Here is a 20,958-nt window from a genome sequence, read left to right on the forward strand (position 1 = left end):
TTGGCGTAGGTGTGTTTCTGCGAGACGGGTGTTCCAGCGCTGCAGCTGATGTGATGTGGTTTCTTCTCTGTGTTTCACCTGTGTGTTGTCGTTCTGTGTGTTCCTGCTGACACACTGTACGAGATCACATCCAGGCGACGGCGCAAACAGCCTCAAGACCCAAAGGGAGGGGGAAGAGAAGAAACTAGAATTTTGTTTGGAATAGAGTATTGGGACAGACAGATGTGTAAAAGAGAGAAAGCGAGAGAGACGTTGCCTCGCTGCAGTCTCAGAGGAAGCTCAACAGTGCGTGTAATGGGGGAAAGAAAACGTGTTTTCAGAGCCTACAAATGAAAGCGAGCGTCGCCATCGACCTACTGCAAGCGTCCTGCTAGCCCCACTGGGTGATAACCAGCAATTTACGCTTTAATTACGCCTCCGAATAGATCCAGCTGCACGCTTGCACAATCACCTTTGCACGCAGACTACGGGTTTAAGGGCGTGCTTGGTTAGCAAAAAACCATATTTACAGTAAGTCAGTCATCACTTGTTAATCTCTAAACTCTGCTATAGTCTGTTCTATTCTGGCTGGAGGACGTGCTCTTTCTTTAATGTCTTAAAAAGGTTCAATATTGACTAATTGACATTAACTGTGTAAATTCACAGTGATTAGGACAGGTAACCGTACTTCAAGTTGGCATGAAACAGAAGTTTCAATGGTCTTTTCTTCCCTATCGTGACGTATATCCAAGAGAAATAGCTTCTTGAAGAAGAAAAATGTAGGGCGGGACTTGATTTTGTTCATTGGGAATTGATTGGATCGTTGTGGTTTGCTATTGCTATGATGTCATGTGAGTGAGAGGTTGTCCCGCCCTTGTGCCTGTAAACACATCATCAGAGAAGAGATGTCTCTCAAGAGGGAGGGGAACTAATTTTGATTAAATATTTTTATAATAAACACTGCGATATTCCATAACATTTTCCAACAATTTTTTAATTTTTTTATTTCATGGTGACTTTAATAACAGTCATATAAAGTCAAGATGAACTGGCAACCAAAGTCACTCCTATTCTATAACTTTCTAATAATGTCTGTAACCATAGTGATAGAATATGATACATAAGATCGAGGCTTTCGCATTGTGTCTTTACAAAGATATATCGCACAATTTAATTAAAAGATGCTAAATAGTTGCTGAATGCTGAAAGTATATGACAAAGTATCATAGCGTTTGCCTTTGTTACTAATAGTAGAAAGGCAAACGTGCATGTGCTGCTGTTGTCACTGTCAAAATAAATGTCCTGATGCTGTTAAGATAAAAGTCCTGCTTCCCACACTTAACGGGCAAACAGAAAAACTCATTGGCTGATGCTGATAACTAAAAAAATGCCAAATATTGGTGAGGGGTTGACCACTAAAACACTCCTCAAAGATCCCCAAAAAACAGCAAAAGATACACATATGTGTTACACACCCACAGCAGATGGTGTGTTTTGGTGTATACATTTTTTTTTTTTTATGTTTTGTTCTGCATCACAATCATATCTTGTGCTTTATTAAAAGGGGGTTGTGGGTAGTTTTAGGGTGAAGGTTATGATTACTGTGGTGCAATGACTAGGAATGACTGAAGCTTGCGGTTTGGGGCCTTAATTAATGGAAATTTATACAATGCATCAAAGTATAAGTTCCCCTCTTTTTCATGCTATCACCCCCTCTCTCTTTTTCTTCATCTTCTCTCTCCCTCCTATTTTTTTTATCTTCCCTTTTTTCCAGGCCCACATCCTCAAATACAATTCCAATTGTATGAAGGTTATGGAGCTCAGTATGATGCTCTTAATCTAGTATGCCATATCTTTGCATAATAGACACACACACACACACACACACACACACACACACACACACACACACACACACACACACACACACACACACACACACACACACACACACACACACACACACACACACACACACTCTTTTCTGCAGGTCTTATACGCACACATACTGTACACAGTCTCACATCCACTCTGATATACAGTGCTCATAAGTTGATATACACTTTGGAGAATCTGTTTGATGTTTAGTAATTTAATTTATTTTTTTATTGTATTTTTATTGTATTTTTTTTAACTGCCCGAAGAAGCTGCATAATGGATATTTAAGTATATTCCACAATACAAAAGTTATATATTTAAATATATTCCAAAGATAAATGATCCTGTTCAAAACCATACATACTCTTGGTTCCTAATATTGTCTGTTGCCTCTGGGGAATCAGTGATTGTTTGCAGCCTTTTTTTTTTTTATTGTTTGCACGATTGCACAACTGTCCTAAGTGGCAAAGCTGGATCTCAAAATCATATAGTCACTGTGGGGAAGGCGTCAAATGTGCAAGGCATGCTGGGAAACCAAAAAACATTCAGTAGCTTTAGCACTACTAGCACAATACAGAAGGCTACAAACAGTCATTGATGCTCAAAGAGGGAAAACATGGGTTATGTAGTTGTTGGAATGGGATGCTATGTGTGAATGTTATTATTTTATCCTGGGGAATGTAGTATATAAAATATCAAAAAGCTTCATTGGGAGAGAATAAAATTCATCTTCTCTCCCTTGAGCTCAAGAGCGGGGCATAGAGCAGGACCTGAGGGGTTACAAACTTAGTTGTGCAGTAAACCCCCTCCCCTTCCTCCATGTCGATTTGTGTTCAGTTATGCATGCCTGGCTCAGTTTGGGGTCTTGGGCGTGATTGACAGGTGTGTTCTCATGCCTGGAGGGCAGGCGTCCTGTGCTCGGTGTGTAATCGGGCCTGATTGGGCCCTGGAGCGGCTTTTCCTGCTGGTGATAGAAGAGTGTGTGGGTAGATCCTCTTGGCCTTCTCTTCGTCTTCATCTTAGTGAGTCATCCTCATACATTCCTCTGTTTTCTGTCCAACGTATTTACTGTAATTTCATGCTTTCCTCTTCAAAAAGGATTTTTCTGCGGAATATAGATATGTGTGTTTGCGGGTGAGTGTGCGCTTGTTCATATTGCGATTGAGAATTCTCCTTTGAAGATCTAACTTAACATTGTAAATAAATCACATAAGACATGTGCTGAATACAGATGTGGATGATATTTACTGTAAGTTATTGACACTGGGTAACAGAGCTATTTCTGCTTCCTTCATAGCAAAGACAACCACATAATAATAAAAAACCTTGAGCTTTGGCCTCCATCATTATTAAAACAATTAACAACAGTAGTGCATAAAACACTTATATAAATATTTGTTATACTGTGTGTGTGTGTGTGTGTGTATATATATATAATTGTATTATTCCTTGGCCTCCATTATTATTATTGAAGTATAAAAAAAGAAAAGAAAGTGTTTGTACAAGTGTTCTGAGGCGTGTGGGCCGTGCAGTGTGAATGTTCAGTAATTACTGTGGTCTTATTCTGCATGCTGAACTCAACAGGCCTTCTGCAGATGTAATGAACAGGTGTGCTTAATATACATGACCCACCTCTGGGCAACTCAGAAGACCAATTAGAGAGAGAGAGAGAGAGAGAGAATATCACTTGCTTCTGTCCACAAACAGCTTGTGTATGTATGTGTTTTTGTGAAATAATGCATTGCTTCACTGTTGTCAGAATCTGTTATTCAGAAAACTTGTTGTGTGCTTTCTTTTTTAAAAAAGAAGCTAAAATTTAGGTTATCGCGAGGCACAATAAAGTAAATTGGGCCATCTGAAGGATTTTAAAGCAGAAATGTAAAGCTTGTCATTTTATAAAAGCACTTATATTAATACTTCTGTAACAACGTGTTGTATTTGAGCAATTTTGGGTAGTTTTGCATAGTTTTGGTAGCCTGGTTAAAACCAGACCATTCTCAGTAGTAACTGAGTTATGGTCTGGCAATTTGGCAAAGCTTCATTAATAACTCATTTCCAAAGGGGCGTCACCAACGGACGTCGCTCAAATGCCTCTGGACGCAATTGGATAGACCTAAAACCAATCAGAGTGATCGTCATCGTGTAAAGCCATATGCTGCGTCCCAATTCGCCTAAGTTACACTACGCCATAAAAGTATGTACTCTTTTTGTGAAGAAAATGTATTTACTTTTGAATGTGTAGCAAAAAAGTAGGCAAGCTTTGGGACATACTACTTCGTCATCTTTATGGGACGGATCTGTCGCGTGCATCCTGTCATGTAAACTGCCCTGTCAATCATCTTGTCACAGTTAAAATCCTCTATTAAATCCTAATTTAATTTCCTACCGTTTCGGAGTGAAATGTAGTAGCACGTTCATCTGCCAGTGGGTCTTTCATGGAGACTGTCCTCATGTGTTTGCAATTTGAATATAATAATGCATTTAAAAGTTGAGTGCGCTTCACCAACGGACGTCGCTCAAATGCCTCTGGGCGCAATTGGATAGACCTAAAACCAATCAGAGCGATCGTCATTGTGTAAAGCCCGACCCAACGTTTCTGATTGGTGCCGCGATTTCGACGGATTAGAAATGGGCTTGAATGAGCTCTTTGCCAGACTACTTGCAGAGCAAATCTAAATTTGCCGGAAGTTGTCTGGGTTTTCCCAGGCTATAGTTTTGGTGATGACGTTGTAAAATTGGATATAACTTTACACAGAATGTTAGTAAGTGTTTTGTTTTTTGTTTTTTTTTAAACACATATTGTTGCTATACTATTGAAACAGGGAGTTTCAATGGCCCCATTCACATCCATTGTAAAAGTGCAGTCATGCAGCGTTGTTCCATGATTTTTCGTGGGCAACATCTATTCATGTCTAAAGGAATCCACATGATGACAAATTACCTTTTTTTTTCTGCAAAATTTTGTATACTGAATAAATCAAGCAGGATTTTATCATAATAAATGTTTGCTTTCAAGGCTCATCAAGCTTTCTCTGAAAATACTGCACTCTCACAAACACACATTTCTATTGGGAATTCCTCTCTCTGTCTTTCTGTGATTTCCTTCTGTCCCCTGCTGATGCATTACTGCAGTATTCAGCAATCATCAGGAAGGACATTCTTTCCTCTTAATCTGAGAAATGTTGACACAGCACCAGCAATGGCAGAAACATTGTGTGTGTTTGCTTGTAATACACAGTAGATGAGGGTGCAGGGCAGGCATTCATGAAGCCACAAAAGCAAAGAGTTGGAGAAGGAGGTGATTAACCTTGATGTTGGGGCACAGTCTACTTGAGGTTTGGGCCGAGAGCGGTTTCTATTACTTTGAGAACACAAGGTATCACACAGATAGGCTCCTCTACTGAGTCTTGGCAGTTTTCCCTTTTTTTCGTCTTGGTACAATGTATTGTTTTTGGTTTATCTTCAACTAGATTTTGACATTTTCAGAGGAAAGTATGAGTTGTGTTCGCCTGCACAAAACTTGCCGTCTTGAATAAAAATAAATAAAACTGCAAGCCATTGCTATGTAGTTGTTAAGGTGTTTTGAGTTTATTTGAGCATGTTGCTGGATCTATTATATTCTAGTCCCTGGATAGGGACGTGGTGTAAAAGGTGTTGGACAAGTAGGGTCAGGGATGCATTAAAGGGATAGTTTAAATTGTTTCACCGTTACTCATCATTTCTAAACCTGTATGCATTTCTATCTTTTCTGAAACACAAATAAGATATTTTGAAGAACTTAAATATTTTGAAAGAACTTGAATAAAAATGTTAATAAAACTAAGGCTGTGTGTCCACCAAAGGGTATTTTCCCCCGAAGCTAGTGTATTTTCCCAATTGTTTTCAATGGGAGCGCTTTGTTTTTAAAACGGCAACAGCGTGATGAGGCGCTGAGCGTCTATTTCAGACTGAGCGCTAAGCGCTGTGTTTTTTTACCTTTGGGTAAAACGCAGTGCTCATCACTATCACTTTTTACCCAGCCGTCCAATCACAGTGGAGGAGGGGCGGGACAAATACCACACCAACCAACTGCCACATTCTGCTTGTACAACATCAACAGACGACAAGCAGCATAATAGCGGAACACAATTATTTAAAACAAGAGCCAGAGCAAATACTTTATATTGTATCAATTTTTATATAGAAACTAACTATCTGTGAAATGAGATGCTAGTAACACTTCCTCGGATATTCCGTATCATAGCAAGCAAAGCGTCTCAACTGAAATAAAAACGCTGCGCTGCCGAAGTGTGCTCAAGCGCCCACAGATGGGTGTTTTCAGATGCGCTTCGGTGGACACACGGCCTAATAGTGTATAAATAACACTACATAGAGGTTTGGAATGACATGAGGGTAAGTAAATGATGACATCATTTTCATTAAGTATGAGCAATAGTAATAGTGGTGCTTACTCCCCTAAAAGCTAAAATATTGTACTGGATTGTCATTTCCAGGTTTGTTTGTGAATGAGAGATGCTCAGTCCTAGATTTAGCTTCCCACTCTCTATTTCCCTCATGACGGTGATCAACTGTGGCATATTGATTGACTGCGGCTATACTTGAAAGCAAAGCAGAAATGGTGGGAGCTCACGGCACCCAAGGACTGCATTTCCCAGTGCGCTTTGAGAGCAAGTAAATGACCAGATGGTCATCCAGACAGGATGCGGCTTCTGCTCATGAAAACCTAATCACAGATAACAAAGACACTCTGCCTTCCTCATTGATCTGAGCGTGAGTGTGTGTGTTGGTCTGACAGCAGGAGATTGGCTCCTCTGTTTGTCCTCGGCCTCTGACGGCTTGCGGTTGTTGACACTCTGCGTTTGCGGGAGGTGCCAAGGGACCAAATGGAGAGCCAGGGAACTGTTCAGACAGAAACGCGCCATGTCCCCCATGACAGGCCAAGAGGTTATCGGTTGGGTTAGGCAGCTGTGAAGAGCGCAAAGAGATGAATCTGCATTGGCTGAGAAGGGAAAAGCAGTCTTACTGGAAGATGTGCAGAGGGACGCAAGATCAGGCAGGCAAACAAAGTTAATCTGATGTGCAAACACATAGGAAATTAGGTTATGTATCACTAACTGTTGAACTGTCAGCCTTCTCGCATGTGTTCTACATGGCGGTTTTCAGAGATAGACAACAAATTATAGAGCCATATGTGATACACCCAGATATCGGCAACCAAAAATATTAGTCCGAAACAGCAACAAATAGAATTTTGGCTGAAATGGTTTTGGAGAGCTGATTCATTGTCAGTGTCTATTTCATGCACACAGTGTGGATAAGATACAACAGGTAAACATGTCAGCTGTGTGGACGCTTTAGCTGAGTTGACATTTTGACAATATTGATTTCTCCCTTTCAATCAATCTTCATTTTGATATTGAAGATTACTTATTGAATCCCAAGAATAGGCTATCTTTCATATATGCTGTTTTCAGTTGATGCGTGAACAAAACTTCACTAAATAATATTTGCAGCTCTCCTATCCAATTATCACAATAATCTTTATGCTTTGTAACTTTTGAAATAAAATAAAGGCTCAGCTTTCAAATTCGGTCAATTTATATCACAATATTCAAACTATACATGTCATTTGGATGCTCTTTAATGTGGCGTGACATATCGCTTCAGTTCAAACACACAGCACACGTGAACCCATCAGAACCGATGAATAACTAGCTGAATTATGTTTTGGCCTTCTCGTCTAAACCCTTGTCTGTTTGAATGAATGGCGTCTGCTCAGACCCTTTCCATCCTCCAATTGACACAGAATAGCCATTTGTTTAGCAATGCCTTTGCAGCCACCCACAACACCCTTGCTTCGTGACTTTGAGGTTTGAATGGGCAGATACCACTCTGATTTTCTAGTCTCACTGCAGACTTCAAACACTATTAATAACATTGATGTACAATACAGTTTTGTTATGTACCTTAGGCCTGGACCAACACCAAATAAAGACAATATTATGCATGTGAAGGACTTTATATCATTACCTCTTGTACTTTCTCACCCTACCTCGTTCCGTTCCCCACCACCTCCACCTCCTCTTCCTCCTGCACTTTTGTTCTGAGAAGCTCTTCTCCTCTGGCGTTAAGTGTTTAATCTGTGATCTCATGTCTTGATTCAGCCTGAACAGCACAATGGGTGCAAATTACCCTAGGCAAACGAATACGTAATTAGCCCTCTCTGCCATGACACTCAGCTGCTCGGGCCTTTGAAGGCCTAGATTAATAATGCAGCCCTTCAATGGACCTTTGTCCTATCCACAGGCTAATGCTCGCTAATGGCTAACCAGCCGTACGCTGGTGTCCTCTCACCTATGACCAGTGTGCACAAGGTGAGTGTGCCAGCTTGGATGCACACACTTACTGGATCATTTCTGAATTAAAGGGATACTTCAGGATTTAGCATTAAGCTTTGTATTAGAAGAAAACCTGTAGTATTTTCGAATTACCGTGCTTTCCACCCTCATATCCCCCTGAGATGAGAGATTTATGTATTTTTTGTACGGAAAAAATCCTCCGATGACGCAAAAATCGTCATTTTGCGTCATCGGAGGATTTTTTGGCCAGAGGCTAAAGACTACAGCCAGAAGGAGGGGCTGTCCCGCATGTTTTCAGCCCGCCCATAGGAGGTGGGATCTGATCTCACTCACAGAATGTACACACTACACACAGTGTCAGAGTTCTCTCTTTTTTCTTTTCTTTTTTAACAGTTTTTACCTATATAAATATTTTTAAATGTACAGTACAGGCCAAAAGTTTGGAAACATTACTATTTTTAATGTTTTTGAAAGAAGTTTCTTCTGCTCATCAAGCCTGCATTTATTTGATCAAAAATACAGAAAAAAAAAGTAATATTGTGATATATTATTACAATTTAAAATAATTGGTTTTCAATTTATTATACTTTAAATTATCATTTATTTCTGTGATGCAAAGCTGAATTTTCAGGATCATTACTCCAGTCTATCACATGATCCTTTAGAAATCATTCTAATATTCTGATTTATTATGAGTGTTGGAAACAGTTCTGCTGCCTAATATATTTGATGAATAAAAGGTTAAAAAGAACTGCATTTATTCCCCAAAAAATTTAAATTTCTAATAATATAAATCTTCTTTACTATCACTTTTTATCAATTTAACACATCCTTGCTGAATAAAAGTATTGATTTATTTCAAAAAAAGAAAGAAAAAAAATTACTGACCCCAAATTACTGACCAGTAGTGTATATTGTTGTTACAAAAGATTTATATTTTTTCAAAACATTTGCTTCTTTTTTTCTTTTTTTTATTCATCAAAGTATCCTAAAAAAGTATCACAGGTTATGAAAAAATATTAAGCAGCAGAACTGTTTCCACCTTGTATAATGAATCATCATATTAGAATGATTTCTAAAGGATCATGTGATAGACTGGAGTAATGATCCTGAAAATTCAGCTTTGCATCACAGAAATAAATGATAATTTAAAGTATAATAAATTGAAAACCAATTATTTTAAATTGTAATAATATATCACAATATTACATTTTTTTTCTGTATTTTTGATCAAATAAATGCAGGCTTGATGAGCAGAAGAAACTTCTTTCAAAAACAAAAATAGTAATGTTTCCAAACTTTTGGCCTGTACTGAATGTATTTTACTTATCCTTCGGATGAGACGTTAAACCGAGGTCCTGACTCTCTGTGGTCATTTAAAAATCCCAGGATGTCTTTCGAAAGAGTAGGGGTGTAACCCCGGCATCCTGGCCAAATTTGCCCAGTGGCCTCTGTCCATCATGGCCTCCTAATCATCCCCATATACTGATTGGCTTCATCACTCTGTCTCCTCTCCACCAGTAAGCTGGTGTGTGGTGGGCGTTCTGGCGCAATATGGCTGCCGTCACATCATTCAAGTGGATGCTGCACATTGGTGGTGGTTGAGGAGATTCTCTCCTTCTATGTAAAGCGCTTTGAGTGCTGAGAAAAGCGCTATATAAATGTAATGAATTATTATTACTATTATTTTTTATAGAAAAAAAAGTTTAAAAAAATTTAAAAAATTTAGTTTGGTTAAAAAAATAAAAAAGGTATTTATTTATTTATTTATTTACTGTTTCTTTACCTCTGAATTGCTAAATCTTACTTCAACTAATATGCATTTATAAATGTGGAAGGGAAAGGCATTGTAAATGCATTGAGCATGTGACTCTTTCCCATATGTCTGTTGTCCCTCATTGTCATTCGTGGTGCTTCTGCAGGAAGTTAGTCTCAAGACAAGCGTGTTTGTTTATTATTAAAGCTGTCACTCCACTGACAGCTGTCCTCTCAGCGTGGCGTTTCTTGTTTACACACAAATTCTGTATTCTCCGTCTCCGATGATTTATCAACGTTCAAGTTTATTCATTCTGAATGCCTCATTAAATCACCTTCCTCTGGCATCTTTTTATCTCTGAAGTTGCCCGTCCTGCTGAGCTGAAATTATACGTTCTTTCCGCAGAGTGCGTCCTACTGGCTCGAAGTCACCGCTTTCAGTCATGCCTATCTCTCTAGTCTCTCTCATCGCTCTGTCCCATCCGTCAAAACATAGATATCACACAATAGTCTCTTTTGAAAGTCTCTTCCCATTTCCAAAAAGCCTTGTGTGCCACCTACAGTATAAGAACCAGCCAAGGAAAGTCGTATATCCCTTGGAGAATTTACATTGAACGCCTAACCCAGAGAAATGGATTGGTGACCTTTTGTGGCAGGCTTTGATGAAGAGCGGGTGACCTGGTGTGATGAGGCCGTGGCGAGGAAGCCGCAATCTCGAACGGCGTATTATATGAAATAACAAATGCATTCAGCGAGTGGCTAAGAGGGAGAGAGTGTAAAACCGAAACAGCTGCACCGCACAACAGATGGCAAGGCCGCAGTAATCCTTCTAAGATCTCAAGTGCAAGCAATTGAAAACCGCAATGAGAAAAGTGAATCTGAAAATGAGTGGCCTCACAGTGACTGCTCTGCTCTACTGAAGGATATCTCCCAGCCACAGCACAAGTAAACAAACTCCGATAAGACTTCCAGACTAGCAGAAGATAACTCACTCTGATCTGTAATGTTTACAACCTCATTATTTATTTTTTTGCTTTTCCTACTTTAGAAATACTTGTTGTTTGAACTTGCTCCTCTGCTAGAGCTTCCAAATGGAAAACTGCCAATTTAAGAATATTGATGCAAGGATTACGGTATGTTTCCGAGATTAGACAGTCCCTTGGTTTTCCATGCTGACATAAACATGCCACATCTTATTATTAAGTGGCACGTCGCTGTCATAATTTCATAAAACTGTCTTGATAAAGGGATAGTGCACATAAAAATGTAAATTATGTCATTATTTACTCACTCTCATGTTTTTGAAAAATGTCTCCATGTCATTTTTAAAGTCAGTGATGTTCAGTGTTGTTTTGGACCCCATTGACTTTAATTTAATGGAAACATTCTTCAAAATATCTTCCTTTGTGTTGCGCGGAAGAAGAAAAATCATACAGGACTGGATGAGTAAATTATTTAGATTTTTTAATGAATTATTCTTTAAACTGAAATTAAATTTATTAAAAAACAATAAAAAAAAAATGTATGTGTTGGAACAAGGGTTATTATAGTGAACTAAAACCGCACCAAAACTTTCGTAAATTGAATTAAATATAAAAAATCGTATTTTATTTTAGCTAGTTGCCAAGGAAATATTTCTGTTTCATTTAGTTTAACTTGATGTACTAAAATAACTACAACTGAAATAAAATAAATAAATAAATAATTTGAAATGACAAAAACACAACAAAATTACTAAAACATTATCTACAATTAAAATGAAAACAGGAAATGTAAAAATAAAAACTACAATAGTATCCCAGTATTACTAAAATAACACTGGTAAGAACATCAACTGCTGAGTAATTTCAGAAATGACCTAAGTGAATGTCAGAGGTATAGTTTTCTCAGTAAGGTCACAGAATCCCCGTCCTCAATCTAACGGCGGGAGACTGCAGCGTTCCAGCGACTACGCCGACGCAGAACTTCGTGCCAAAACCCTGAGAAGCCCGTGCCAATTGCCGCCTTCGCCTCTCTTGGCTCAGGTCTTTGTGAGAGGATTGCTAGGCTAGCAAGTGCATAATTACTTGCTCAGTGGTCTATTGGAACAGGTTTCCTCACACCTTTCCTTTGCACCAAATGAAGTATCTTTTCTAAGTACGGCGGTAAATTACACTCCAGGAGTCATCAGGATGCAATAAATTAACTTGCATAACTTGCTGTTCTATTATTTATTTATTTATTGTCAAACATTCTTAATTACTGCTGCGTTTAAAGATGTTCAGATGTAAATATGCAATATTTAATTACGTAAATATTAGGATTTGGTTGCTAAATGATTGCTTGATCAGTATATTCTAACTCTAAGTGCATAGATATGGCTTTGTTTGATCCCATCCGATGTAAATCTGACTCGGTTGACTGAGTTACATGATGAAATGTCTTTATTTTTGAGCGATTGTAATACTGAGGCTTGCCTTATGCACTTGAGAGAACATCATTCACTGTCCTCAGAAGCCGTGTGCTTAACAGACCAACTGTGAAGTGAGGCTGTCCCTGCCAGTACCTCGGGCAGTTTATGCCTCTATTCAACAGACCGCAGTGCTAATTGCAGCGGTTGTGTTGTGCTGGGTGTGAGCTGGGACTGTCCTGCCCAAAAGGGGGTCCAACCCAGTACTGTGTGTGTGTGTAACATGACAGATGAAAGTCTCCTGCTGTTTAATACATGATATGCTCAAGTCGGTTCCACCTCTTTCGTAGGGTATCGTCACACCACAAAACCTATTACCTTCCATGTTCCTACATGGTGTGTGTGATTACTGATTAGAAAAACAGGATTAAAGATTACTAGTCCTCCATCCAAAACTAAGATGGCCTAATAAAATTAAATAGTCCACTTGCATTCCTATTTTGTGGAAATATTTTATTGATATGAATATTATTAAGTGACAAATTATTCAATAAAAAACAGTTTTTTTGTTTTTGTTTTTTTTAAACACTACTGTTCAGAACTTTGAGGTTGGTAAGATTTTTTTGGTTTTTGAAAAAGCCTATTATGTTCACCAAGGCTGCATTTATTTGATCAAAAATACAATGATAATAATAGTAGTATTGTGAAATATGATTAAAATATAAAATAACTGTAATTAAGTGTGTTCTATTTGAATATATATTTAAAATGTAATTTATTCCTGTGATGACAAAGCTGAATTTTCAGCATCATTACTCCAGTCTTCAGTGTCACATGATCATTCATAGAAGGATGCTGATTTGCTGATCAAGAAACATGTCTTCTTATTATCAGTGTTAAAAGCAGTTGTGCTGCCTAATGTTTTGTGAAAACTGCTATTTTTTATGAAAAGAAAGTTCAAAAGAGCAGCATTTATTTGAAATAGAAATCTTTTATAATGTTACAAATGTCTTTTTTTCACAAATGAATGAGTCCTTGCTGAATAAAATGATTTGTTGCTTTTTTACACTTGTCGCAATCCATCCTGTTATTGGCTTATCCAAAAAAAAAACCATGTCTTATAGGCGACTTTTTTCAGGGTTACAGAACTGGATCTTCTTCAGATTGAAACTCAAAAAACAAATAGGCTTGTTCACGGTACAACAGCATCCAGAACATATAGGCTTTGTGATGTTTGTATAGAGATGTTAAAGTGGAGGGGTGGCTTAGCGATTTTCTTTTTCTCTCTCTCTCTCTCTCTCTCTCTCTCTGGCTCTCTCTCTCTCTCTCTCTCTCTCTCTCTCTCTCTCTCTCTCTCTCTCTCTCTCTCTCTCTCTCTCTCAGATTGCTCTGTGTTTGCGTCATGGTAAAACATTCTTGCTGTAGCTCCAGACCCACGTAACTCCTACAGCTGATTTCTCCAGTTGGATATAGTGAGCCCTCTGTTCTTCAGTCTTCATCAGTGCCTGCTCTCCTTTCTTCCTGCCATGTCATATGTTTAGCATGGTACTCACAATCTCAAAATGGACATGGACTTCATGGTGTATTGTAGAATAGATGGTTGCCAGGAAACCTGATATGTTAGGCATTGTACCATCAGTAATTTTCGGTCCTTCACAGTTGGATCTGTGATCCTATTGTATTTGTCAGAGCTCCTAATTAAAGGCGTGATTTGAATTTGTCTATTCGTCCAGGAAAATGAAGATGTCGAAATATTAGCTTGTGAGGAGGTGTTGTCCCGTGCTCTAATCGGAATCCTCAATGGAAAAGAGAAATTCAATACGAGGAGAATTAATTCTTCCCATGCAGCTCGCTACCTTAAGGCTTTGGCCTAATTTTGGCTAATGGATTCTGTATGGAGGGAATCAATGCTTGTGAACTGGCCCTGCCTTTGCATGAATGTGTGGGCAAGCACGGATTAGTTCACTTCCAGGCTTTTTGTTCTTCGAATAATTTATTCTGTACCCCATTAAATACAAATGTTCTCCCAAAAGCCACCCTTCAAACCTCCAACCTAAAGAAAAATTGATCAACAAATGCACCAACGTCGGAGAACTTATGAGGTTCATCTGTCGCTAACAAGGGGTTTACTCCGTTTATCGTGTTATCTATTGAGTAATTTAACACTTAAGAACACTTGTGATTCGCTTTATTTTCCCACAGTTGTTTTTCAGCTCTGGAAAAGCCTGTGCAAATCAGATTCTACCCCTTTCATTATTGGGCTTGTGGCTTGTTTCGTTTCGAGAGGAATTAGCCAGCTTCCAAACACAACTGTCTGTCTGGAATGTAATTGATTATTTGGAGTGGGAGTAGAGGAAGAGACCCATGTGGAAAAATAATTTGTTGCTAACTGCTTTAGTGCTGCGCAGAGTGTAATCTCAGACAATGAGTTAGTGTGTTATACATTAGCTTATGTCTGCAGCTGTTATTCTCTGAAGTGAGGGATGGGAATTAGCATTCCCTGTTAGCACATGTTTGTCAGAACATATTGTGCCTTATTCTTTTTTTAAGTGTATGGTATAGCCATAACCCTAACCCAGCATATATATATATATACAGTTTGTGGCAGTTAACATAACAGTTATGCTGCTAATATAAATATATCTTTTTTTAATAACCTGTGATACTTTTTTCAGGATTCTTTGATTAATTAAAAGTTAAAAAAGAACAGCATTTATTTAAAATAGAAACCTTTTGTAACAATATACACTACACTTCTGTTCAGAGGCCAGTAATCTTTTTAAAGAAATTAATACTTTTATTCAGCAAGGATGTGTTAAATTGATAAAAAGTGATAATAAAGTTAGAAAAGATTTCTATTTTGAATAAATGCTGTTCTTTTATTCATCAGTGAATCCTGAAAAAAAGTATCACAGGTTCCAATATATATATATACAAATCAGCATAGGCCTTTTAGAATTGATTTCTGAAGGATCATGTGACACTGAAGTAATGGCTGATGAAAATTCAGCTTTGCATCTGAGAAATAAATTATAATTTAAAGTATATTCAAATAGAAAACCGTTATTTTAAATTGTAAAAATATTTCACAATATTTCAGGGTGGTTTTTTTTCTGTATTTTTGCTTGATTGAGCATAAGAGACTTCTTTCAAAAACATTTAAAATAGTATTGTTTCCAAAATTTTGACCGGTAGACACACTATATATCAGTGCCCTTGGTAAATATGAGCAGAGGCAGCTGTGGAAAATTAATCTGCATTGTTTATCCTTTTGATCTTTCATTCAAAAATTCACAAAATTCGAACCTTTCATTGAAGTAGAACAATTGAAAGTGGGGGGAAGCTCACATTATGAACTAAATGTTTTTCTCTATTTCACGTTGGCCACAATGATTGGCACCCAATTATTGCAACGTCCTTTTCCCAAGATAGCAGCTCTTCTTCTAAGAGTCTTTTGAGTTTGGAGAACTCATACATGAAGTACAAGGGTCTGTTTTTAAATCTAATAGTCTTTCTATTGCCACACAAATACAGCATCATTATAGTGTACAAAATATGTCAATGTCACTTTTATTTGTATAGCACTATTAAAACAACTCAGTAAGATAGACAAAATAGTAATAGAATAAAAAGAATAAAAAATCATCAAAAGGATGAATAGGCCATGGCAAACAAATTTTCAGCAAATTTTGAGTTGATGATCTCAAAGGTCTTCCTGTCTGATACTCCAGATCTGACAAATAAGTCGGTGCAAGGCCATGGAGAGTTCACCAATAAAATAAGTTTAAAATCAACCCTATATTGTACAGGGAGCCAATGTAAAGAGACCAAGGACGGAGTGATGTGTTCAAGTTTTTGAATATTCGTTAATTATCTCGCTGAAGCGTTTTGAGCCTTTTTTAACCTATATGATAAACATTTAAGGAATCAGAAATAAACTAAATCGCAATGTCTCGGAACATCTGCTGAATTAAATTTTCCAGATAAAATCGACACATCGGTCAGAGATTCAGCCTGGCGTGTAACGCATCTGGCTCGGATTGTTTCCTGATCCCATCCGCCATATCTGCCATGATTAACTTAAACAGATAAAGTCTTTTCCCACTGTAATAAAACATGAGCGAAGTGGTGAGGAGATTGTGAGCTAATGTGCTGGAGGCTGTACTGCTCTTTTGTCTGATCTCTTTTTACAGCTTCTGCTTTCTGCTGTTGTTTAAAAATAGTGTTTGACACCACTGTCAGTGTTCAAGGGTCAAAAAGAAACTCTAGTATTATCCTTTGTCTTTTTGTGTTTGTGCAAGTCTGTTTTATCTCATAAGCATTGTGTGTAGGAGGTAAACAAGTCTATTCTTGTTATACTGCGTCCTTATATGAAGTATTCTACTGATTATACTATATGTTTATCAGCTTTATTTTTACATAAATACTTTTTATTGGACTGCCAATGTCTCTAAATGTTATGGATTTCAACATGCAAGATCACATGTTCATTTTGTGGCCCTGTTACAAACCATTTGTTTGAAAGCTTAATTGCGTTTTTGGTTGTTCACAAAAACCAACCCCTGGTCTCTCTGGGTTTCAAAGGCAATTATTGATGAGTAAACGTCTCGTAATTAATCATCTATTCACTAAAGGCCACTGGGAGTGATGAACCATGACAAATCAATAGGATTTCATCCCCGCTGTCCTTCTTTTTGCACTGTATGGATTGTAAATAGTTCAATGGGACGATACCGTGGTAACACTTTCCAACTAATCCTGTTTCACCCTCCTGGAGAAAAACAGATCACACCAGTTTAAGATGGCAGACTGTGTTATCTACCTCAGTCAGACCAGATTTGACCAGCTAGAAACCTATTTATTATCAGAAGCATTCACTAATTATAACTCACTTCCTCAGCAAGATTCTCATCAGACTGTTTTTCATCCCGACAGCAGATGACCTAAAGGAGCAAAATGAACGTAGAAGACAATTTTGTAGTAATGCCGGCTACAGCAACCTTGCGGCACTGAGAATACAATGCAATGCATTCTGACACATTTTGGAACACAGTGATGCGTGAAATCAAATTTGCATAGCTAGAAGCCTTCAAGTACGTGCATAGAGTATTGTTCAGGCTAGTGCATTGCTGTCCAATCCTGCTCCTGGAGGGCCACTATCCAGCTGAGGTTAACTCTAGACCTAATTCAATTCAGCTCAATTCACATTTATTTGCATAGCGCTTTACCCAATACATATCGTTTCAAAGCAGCTTTACAGAAAATGCATGTTTCTACATTACAATTTAAAGTAATTTTGTAATCAGAGGTGAGTGTGTCAAAGTAATGTCCATATGTTCAGAAATGTACAGTTCTAAGATAATACAAATCATGTAGTTAGCTAACATCACGTATTAATTTAGGCAGAAATGATGATCTCAATAAAGCAGTCATTACAAGTTGTGATCATAAGGATTAAAATATATAGAACGTTTGGCAGTTGTGCATGTTGATTAAACACCTGAACCAGCTAATTAAAGGTTGAGGTCACCCCAAAAAAGAGAAAATTGTCAGCAATTACTCACCCTCATGTCTTTCTAAACTTTCGTTCATCCTTGAAACACAAATGAAGATATTTTTTTAATGAAATCTGAGAGCTTTCTGTCCCTCCATTGACGGTCCTCACAACTACCACTTTGTCGCGTCAAAAAGTTGAGTGTGAGTTGATGAATGTTTAAATGTGAATAACAGCTTAAATTAAATCTGTTCATCATATAAAGCGATCGTGTTTTACAATCTCTTTATGAACTTTTTGAAGCGTACAAGTGGTAGTTGCATGGACTGTCAATGGAGAGCTCTCAGATTTCATTAAAAAATCTTATTTTGTGTTTCGAAGATGAACGAAAGTTTTACTGGTGTGAAACGACATGAAGGTGAGTAAATGATGACAGAATTACATTTTTGGGGTGAACTATCCCTTTAAGGCCTTTAGGATCACAAGAAACTTCCAGGCATGTGTGTTGGAGCTAAAATCTGGCATCAATCAGGAAAGTGGCCCTCCAAAAGCAGGATTAGACGCCCCTGTGCCAGTATTGAGTACATTAAAAGTAGTGGTTGAACTCACAATATTATCCTGATTATCTGAATCAAATTAAAGACATTATTTAATGGTTGTAAAGTCATGTTTAAGGTCCTCACATGGATATTACAAATAATCAAGGTGAATGTTCAGTCAAGGTGAGTGGCATGGACAAATTACATATGCTAAGGTTATCGACGGCCCAATTACAAAATGTTCCCAATTTGACTGTATCAGACAAAGAGTGAAAATCAATAGTTTTCCCAGCAACCTCGCCTTCTCTACGCTCTCTTTCTCGCCAAAATGTAATTTTCAGGAATTTCAGCCTTTATTTTCCAAATCACCTGCTAGGTTTGGAGTTTGCATGGCCAAAAGCTGGCCAATTTCATGCCTGTTGAACTCCAGGACTGATGCCATTGATTATTGTTTGCTGCAGAGCAGGAACAATCTCTGATTGGTTCGTCCATTCCTCTCCTTTCCAGTGTGTTGTTTGAGTCGTAGAGGGCAAGCGTGTGTGTGAGGTCATTATGTTCTTTCTACCCCAGAATTAAGTGACCCTCTCAAATCTAAATCATTATTTATCAGACAGAGTGCTGCTCTCTACGGTAGCAACCTCAAAACTTCTCCTTTAATAATTCTCTCTATATTATTTTTCATTCACTTCACTTGCACAAACTTTCCATTTCCCTTTTCTGTTCAAATTAATGTATTCTCTAATTGCATTATTTTTATGTCCTTATTACATTGCTCTGTCCATCTCATCCACCTTGTGTCCTACATGTCAATCTCACCAACACCTGTCGAATCAGATCACTGAATAATTGAATTAAACTGAGCTGAATAATGACGCTAATGTATATTGTCTTCTGTAGAGCTGCTTTAAAGGTCAAATTTAAGTTGTAACTATAATTAAAATTATTTGAATGGAAATTTTGCAACACTGATGCTGTTTTTCCTTTCCAGTACTGTAAAGCTGCTTTGAAGCAATCTGTATTGCATATTAATGCTATGTAAATATACTTGACCTACTCCCATCCAATTTATTAATTTGTTTATGTGTTTAGTTAGTAGTTTGTCATCATAACTCTTGTTTTTGTTTTTTATAAAAATTTGTCAGTATTGCATTTAATAATTTAAGGCAATTTTACTCTGACATTAAACATTTTTAAAGTACATATTTTTTACATATTTTCTTTTGTTAGCAGTAATATACAGTATATTACCATATTAAGTTGCCAGCCAGCAGCAACATTTTTTATCATATTCACAAAATGTTCATGGCCCCCAGAATATTTTGTTGTATGAATATGTGAGAATATGTAAAGAACAGAGCCTCTGCTAAAAAAATATTCTACCATGAATTTTTCTTGAATGTGTATAAGTTTCATTTAAAAAACAACAACAACAACATTTCGGAAAAAAAGCAGAGAAAACTCTGTCCGGATAGGATTCAGAAAGATAATCAAAACATAGATTGAGTCCATCAACTCCTCAGTAGTTTGTACAGTCCTGTACCTCTTCCTGGGTTCGAAATTTTTTCTCTGTAACGTTCGACGTTTTGATTTAGAAGTTGTTGAATGTTTGATGATCACTTTAGCTTACTTATCTTATCCACTCCTGATTCCCAAATCGTTTTCTTTGCTTGATTTTGGATCCAGAGATTATGTACTATTTAAGAAAAAATCTGTAATAGCGCCCCCTACCATAACAGTGAAAACATGGTCGATTGCCGGAAAAACTTGTCAAAGGTGGGGGTGTGTTGTCATAAATGAGAGAAAATCAACGGCATGAAAAGAGTTAACAGTAAAATTATCATCATGATGTGCATTTTCTTCATCATTATGGTGGAAAATATACAATGAGCATATCCTCAGTAATTTCATTTGAGAATAATGCTCTCTCTCTCTCTCTCTTTCTCAGCTGGTGGGTGGAGAGTTTGACCTGGAGATGAACTTCATCATCCAGGATGCAGAAAGCATCGCCTGCATGGTGGAGCTGCTGGAGCACTGTGACGTCACCTGCCAGGCGGAGATCTGGAGCATGTTCACAGCGATCCTGCGGAAGAGCGTTCGTAACCTACAGACCAGCACAGAGGTGGGGCTCATCCAGCAGGTGCTGCAGAAGATGAGCTCCGTCGACGACATGATTGCTGGTGAGCACTGAGGGAAAGCGTAGAGGGCAGGATCCAAACTTGACATGAAAAGTTCGAAGTCAATGTCTGGCTTGTACATTCAAATAAACGGTTATAGATAAAGAGAAAATGTCTGGCCAATGCCCTCAATAGGTGGGATAACCAGAAACGCTGTCCTGGGAGCATTGAAAAAAAATGTATGTATTTATTAATAATAATAATAATAATAATAATATAAACATTATTTTGTAGTATTTGTGGTTCTTTGTAAAATAAATTATTGATACTACTACTACTACTACTACTACTACTACTATTAATGATAATAATAATAATAATAATAATAATAATTATTATTATTATTATTATTAATAAAATAAACATAATAATAATAAGGCATTTATATTAT

At 37.6% G+C, this 20,958-nt stretch overlaps 2 protein-coding genes across 11 annotated transcripts in view; one reads left to right on the plus strand and one right to left on the minus strand.

The window, feature by feature from the left end:
* The window catches only part of ccdc169 (coiled-coil domain containing 169), a 239,433-nt gene that overhangs the window by 80,280 nt on the left and 138,195 nt on the right, over positions 1-20,958 (minus strand). The window lies entirely within an intron of this gene.
* The window catches only part of nbeaa (neurobeachin a), a 127,160-nt gene that overhangs the window by 32,073 nt on the left and 74,129 nt on the right, over positions 1-20,958 (plus strand). For all 10 annotated transcript variants that reach the window (XM_082156946.1, XM_082156952.1, XM_082156953.1 and 7 more), the window contains exon 2: positions 20,339-20,570. In XM_082156946.1, coding sequence (XP_082013072.1) covers positions 20,339-20,570 — 232 coding nt within the window. The remainder of the gene's footprint in view (positions 1-20,338; positions 20,571-20,958) is intronic.

The sequence above is a fragment of the Leuciscus leuciscus genome, assembly GCF_965113295.1.
Source record: "Leuciscus leuciscus genome assembly, chromosome: 24".
Lineage (NCBI taxonomy): Eukaryota > Metazoa > Chordata > Actinopteri > Cypriniformes > Leuciscidae > Leuciscus > Leuciscus leuciscus.